Source organism: Rhea americana, unplaced genomic scaffold (assembly GCF_003343005.1).
Source record: "Rhea americana isolate MKP2758 unplaced genomic scaffold, rheAme1 scaffold_33, whole genome shotgun sequence".
Taxonomy (NCBI): domain Eukaryota; kingdom Metazoa; phylum Chordata; class Aves; order Rheiformes; family Rheidae; genus Rhea; species Rhea americana.
Window position 1 is genome coordinate 1,785,183 of NW_028186457.1, and position 6,000 is coordinate 1,791,182.

At 42.4% G+C, this 6,000-nt stretch overlaps 1 protein-coding gene across 1 annotated transcript in view; it reads left to right on the forward strand.

Moving 5' to 3' along the window:
• MARCHF4 (membrane associated ring-CH-type finger 4) overlaps positions 1 to 5,897 on the forward strand; it is a 109,922-nt gene extending 104,025 nt beyond the window's left edge. Inside the window, exon 5 of the mRNA XM_085311050.1 lies at positions 5,536 to 5,897. Coding sequence (XP_085167176.1) covers positions 5,536 to 5,897 — 362 coding nt within the window. The remainder of the gene's footprint in view (positions 1 to 5,535) is intronic.
• Positions 5,898 to 6,000: the final 103 nt, after the last annotated feature.

The window sequence follows — 6,000 nt, forward strand, 5'->3', positions numbered from 1 at the left end:
TGCATTTGGAAGGAAACAAAAGGGAGAAAGTGCTGCTGAAGGTAATGAGRGGCAATGGCTCAGATGGCAGGACAGGCTTTACAAGAAGCAGGACAGAGCACCTATGAAGAACTGGACTGATTTTTCTTCCTGTATATAATGTGAGTGACAGTGCAGGGGTAGTATACTACTCGCAGTCAGCAGGAACCTTATTTTGGTATTTTCTTTAGTGGCAAACAGAGAGAGATGGCTTCTGCTCCAAAGAATTTATTCTTCTCTTTTAGGAAAAACGTATTACAACTGTTGGAACAGAACAGAAGGTTAAATAGAGGTTGAAGGTCCTGGTGAAAAGATTAGTTGGTGGTAGGGGYTGACAATGCGCAGAAGCTGACTGCTTGTCATTTCTGGGAAGCTGCTGTTCCAAAGCTGCTTTAAACTGAAGGCTCATAACCGCTCATGTTAATCTCACAGGATGGTGATATAAACTGATCCCCACAAATGCYGGTCTCCCTGTTATACCTAGTTTTCACCCATGCTTTGCCAACAACCCTTTTAGCCTGAAGGCCTCTCTCTCAAGTAGTCTTGGTGCAGGCCTGCTGATGGCAACCTCTGTCCTGACTAATTCTATCTCTTGTTCTAGCGAAGGGCTTCCTGTACACCGCCTGTATGTCCTCCCTCAGCACTAAGAACATTTTCCCCACTGGCACAGACACTGCCCACATGGTTCATGGTGCAGCATAGGCAGGTATTGCCAGGCTCAGGCAAATGCTACAGTGACATCAGACTCGTGTCTGGGTATTAATACTCACCCTTAATCATGTTCCCATTCCCAGMTCTCTTGTATTTCAAATGTGCAGAAGCTCCAGATTAGCTATGGCAATCAGTAGAACACGGATATTAAACWGATTTCAGTGCTAACTCTCTTGCAGACTGCATCTTGATCAGCTAGAAAAGAAATAGCCTGATTATTCCTGTTCTGGGATGAAAATGAAAGCAGGATAGTGGGTAAATTGAAGAGACAGGTCTTTCCCCAGAGTCAGCAGACTTCKCAGCACGCTCTCCTGGATGCTGTGGATAGGCAGTGATTGTGTATACAACTGCACTGAAACAGCGCTTGCATAACCAATCTCTATTGATTTGATTTGATGATCCTCACCTGTTGCTTTAGATCTGATCTGAAACCACCTGTGTGCTCTCTGGGGCTGAATCACTTACTGTGATGGTTTTGCAAAAGACAGTCTCTTGGTGCCCCACCAGAAGCTGAATCTCCATGCTGGGTACTCTTCCACRTATAATGTAAAAAGGGAAGCACAAGATACGAGTGTAAGGAGTGTGTACAGTGTGATATACTGTGGCTGGAGCATAACCTATTGCCAAGGCATTGCCATGTTTGCCTGTGCTGGGAAGCACAAAGTAGCTTCTGGTCTCTGGGAAATAATACCTCCAACCAGGATAATATCACCAGTCCAGACTTGTATCCACCTTCATGCCTGGACTCTRTAGAGCTCCACAGAGCTGAGCATGGGCTAAGCCTCTGCGTGGAATCATGAATAATAAAGCCACATGAGAAAGTGCAGGAAAATCTGAGTCTAATATATACTGAGAGTGATCCCAATGAAAAAATGTCAGTATGTTTTCCTGTGCATACAGGTGGTCCAGATTCAGCATATATTAGTTCAGAGCACAGCACTGGGTTAACCTCTTCCTTCCCCCTACWCCTTCAGTTTTAGCTCAGAGATACTATTGCTTGTCCTGGAAACAGTACAGCCACATTAATGCAATCAGACTCAGACTGTTTTTGCAGATTTCACTGGAGGGCTAATGGTCCCACCCAATATATAGGCCACCTATGTATGTGTATATCCAGCATATCCAGTTCCAGAGCAATCTGGGAAGTCTCCTCATGACACAACTCTCTACAAATAAAATATCTAAGAACATAGGAATGGCCCAAGGATCATCTTGCCTGCTACCCTGTTTCAATCAATGACCACAAACAGACTGAAATGTAAAACAAGAACAAGGAAATTTTATGTGATGTTTCCCMTGAACACTCCCCCACCAGTCCTCAACTGTAAGTCTTCAGTCTTCAGCTCAAGGAATTTTCTCCAATGCTGGTCCAGCCAGGTCTCTGCATAGGAAAGGGCAAATGAAAGCAGAAATCTTCATGTCCCACAGTCTAAAGGAGCCTCAATTCATGAACATCACAAACAAGGAATTTTGTGAATGAGACAACAATCTGGACCAACATGGATCTACATGAAATTCATAGAGGTTTTCCTCCTCAAGAGGATGGCTTTCACAGAGAACTCATTGAGAACAGATTTTGTGAAGAAGAGGGAGATGAACTTGGAAGGAGTGCAGAAGGATTAGGCCACTACCAAAATCCATATGAAATTCTCATATAGACATTTCTGAGCTAAAAAAGAGAGAAGTTCACACCAACATGTTATCTTCCCTACATATACAGGATTTGGCTTCTAGAATAGTTGCTTCTAGCTGGGTACTTCTAGCAGAATATAGTTATTCCTGAAGGATTTTCCACTTAAGTCTGGTCTTTAATTGAAAAGATTCACCTCAGTTAACAAGAATGATCCTCAACAGGGGATGTTTCTGGAAGGGGGTGCACAAAGCTGAGCATGGGAAGTCATTGGACTTAATTGGCTGAACATAATTTAACTCAGGTGGACAAAATTTGTTTCGAAAGGAGCATTAAACTTCCTGTAGCTTGATATAAACTGATGGATTCTTGCTTACTCTTGGCATTCACTGTTGCAAATGAATCACTGTTACTTCCGCCTCCCTGCCCATCCCTCTGCTTGGTTCCTTTTTAATTTTACAGCTTCCTGAGCTTGACACTGGGAAATCGATAAGTAATTTAGAGCCCAGCAAATATAGAAGAAAATAAGTTATTTTGTACTTTTATAAATATTTGGAAACCAAAATTATCTAAGAAAGCAGGTGCTCAGTTGACTCAGCAACCCATCCATCAGCATCACACAGTTAATTGCATAAGATCATAAACATTTATAATTAGAAGGCAAACAAACAAGAATTTTATAAACAACCCTCTTGAATCAGACTGCGCATTAAATATTTGTGATAAGGTAATTAAGAATAGATTTACATTCCTGGCTCACTGTTTAATACTTGGGAGAATGGCTTTGAGTCTATGGAGGATGTTATACAGCCARAAAGGAAATACTCAGTTTGRGCTCTTCTATCCATGGCTTAAAGTGGTTTCAGAGAAACATTTGGAGAAACATTGATCAGAGTGGAATTTCATTCATTACAGATCAGACAGTTCATTTAAATACATGTCTAACGTCCCTTGTCATGGACCAATCCATTTTAGAGCTGCTTCAAAGGTCTGCTTCCTTCTAGATCCTACTGGATCTGCAGATTGTCCCTAAAGTCCTGCTTTTTATGGTTCATCCTTTGATCAGAAAATGTTAGAATTTTTAACTGCATTTCAAAGTTGGGAGCAAAAACCCACATTTTTGCATTACAATATCATYGTGTTTAATTATGAAAAGCTGGCATCATTACAGGATTATATCTGTGCAGTCTCAGTGGTCTRTGGGATATCTCTCATATTCTAAGCTCATCTTTGTGCCCAGCTCCATTCCCTGTCCCAAAATAGCCAGATTTGAATACTTAATATATTTAACATGATTACTTATACAGCCATTAAGCAGGCTCATCACCCCATTAAGATGTATGTAAGAGCTCCCCTAAAGCTAATCTGTGATCAAGTCAGCATTGCTTCTAGTTATGTTTAGAACCAGAAAGGCTAGAAACTCAATCTGTATTGAAGCTAGAGTTCAAACTCTGTAAAATCTGATGCAAATGCTAAGAAACTAGGAGACTGTATCCCATAAGTGAGTACAAGGGAGCTCAGCCCTAGGGGTAGGATGACCTTYGGATATTTTGATTTTTTATATATTACAGGTTTGCTCCAATAATCAGCTGCTATCAGAAACCAGAGAAGTCTGGAAAAGCTGGATGAAGGATAGAACCCTTGCATTTGATTCATCAGGGATAACAGTGATCCACTTGGTTCAGTGACCTTCCGCCCACACACTGCTGGTCAAGGAAAYCTCCTGGTTTTGGCATAACTTGACTGTTAGATCTTGAAAGTCTTTTGTTGTTTGTTTTTATATTTATACACTTGCAACAGACAGACAAGACAGCTGCTCCTCCCAGAAACATTTCTCATAATTTTGATCCTGATCAAGTAATAGTAAAGCCATCATTATTAAGAAAAAATGAAGTTTACCATGTGCTATCTTGCTCAGCATATATCCTACCTGCTGGTTTGGTTGCAGTCACACAGAACACAAGGGTATTTCGCTAACAGACAGATTACTAACTACCCCAAAAGGTCTCACTTAGAGTCTCAGAGCCCTTCATTCTACATAAACCSTACCCTTATATGAAATAGCTCTAGCAAAGCTTATTAGTTGTACTGTATCATGTCAGCTAAGCTAGTCTATTTGAGATGTTTCACTTTCCTCCAGCTTAAGTGGATAAGAACAACACAGTGTTGCAGGCCCTGATGTTTCTCAAGGATTCAAAGCATCTAACCAGAGCCTGGTAGCTTGAATAATAACTATGCTTAATGCTTAGGTAATGTCATCTTCTAAACAACTTCCAACATTATCTAATCCTTCCAACCCTCTTGCAAGGGTGAGGAGAATGCCAGAAACTAGTGGGAGATGAACTAATTGATGGACAGAAGGGCCTGAGCTGCTCTGTGTCTTCAAAATGCAGGCAGCATTGGAAGTAAGGTGTCCTAATGGCCAGTTACTGCCTCTAGATGTCAACTGTGCTATATGCAGATTGCTAATGGGATATGTATCRTGTGCATACTTGGTGTTAGCACACATACTGTACAAGTCCATCTGCATTTTCTTTTAAGCGTGTTGTTTTCTCCCCTTGGAAGAGAGCAAAGAGTATCATAGTACCTGGTTTGCAGGTGAGCAAAGTTTGCCTAGGACAACAAAGAAACTTTACAGGTATAGATCCTTTTTTTTGTTTGATTCCTATCTCTGGCCTCCATACGCATGTCTGTTCTGGTTCTGCTGCTGTGTGCGTGGAGAGAGACTTGGTCTGTGCACACACATGACGTTGGTGCAGCAGATGTCACCAGCACGTCAGTTCCAGTGACACCCCCTCCAAATGCATACCGTTAGCTTGGTGARGCATGCCTATGCAGCATGCAAAACCAGTTCAGTGATGGATAAACCTCAGGCATTTATTGGTAAATGGATATTGTTTTGCTGTAAGAGCATAACTCACCCTGCTGCATTTAAGACCTGCTTATTGATTGCTAAGATAAAGCTGTAATTCAGGGGAAAAGGGATCCAGCAGAGCCGGAGCACTTTGGTGCTCTGCCAGTCGGTAATTAAAAAACATGATTTATCATTGAATAACACTGGCTAAGAGAGAGCACTCCCTCAGCTAGCTAGAGGGAGTGATGCTGGGGTAGGTTTATTATACTTCCTAAAGCTTTGCTTCTGTTTTTATGTTTATTTCTTTCCCCCTTCCCTCTAGGTCTAATAATACACGAAGGGCCCTCGGTTTATCGGATTTTTAAACGGTGGCAGGCGGTCAATCAGCAGTGGAAAGTGCTGAACTATGACAAAACAAAGGACATGGAGGAACAAAAAACAGGGACCAGGACAAATCAGCGCCCCTCCTCCCAAACCACCCACTCGTCCTCCACTGGTGGTACAGCCACTAACTCCGCTCCAGCCGACAGCGGGGCCCGGGCTGCCGGCCATGCCACAGGCACCCTCTCTGACCACCACTGTGCTTATACCATCCTGCATATACTCAGCCACCTGAGGCCTCACGAACAGAGGAGCCAGTCTAGTAGTAACAGAGAGCTCGTCATGAGGGTCACGACGGTCTGAGCCTAGGAATTCAGGAGGCCTTAACACGAAGCGGAGGAGACGAGGAACTCATAAAACAGAGGAGCATGGTGTGCCTTTTTCTTTCTCTTTCTTTTTTTTTTTT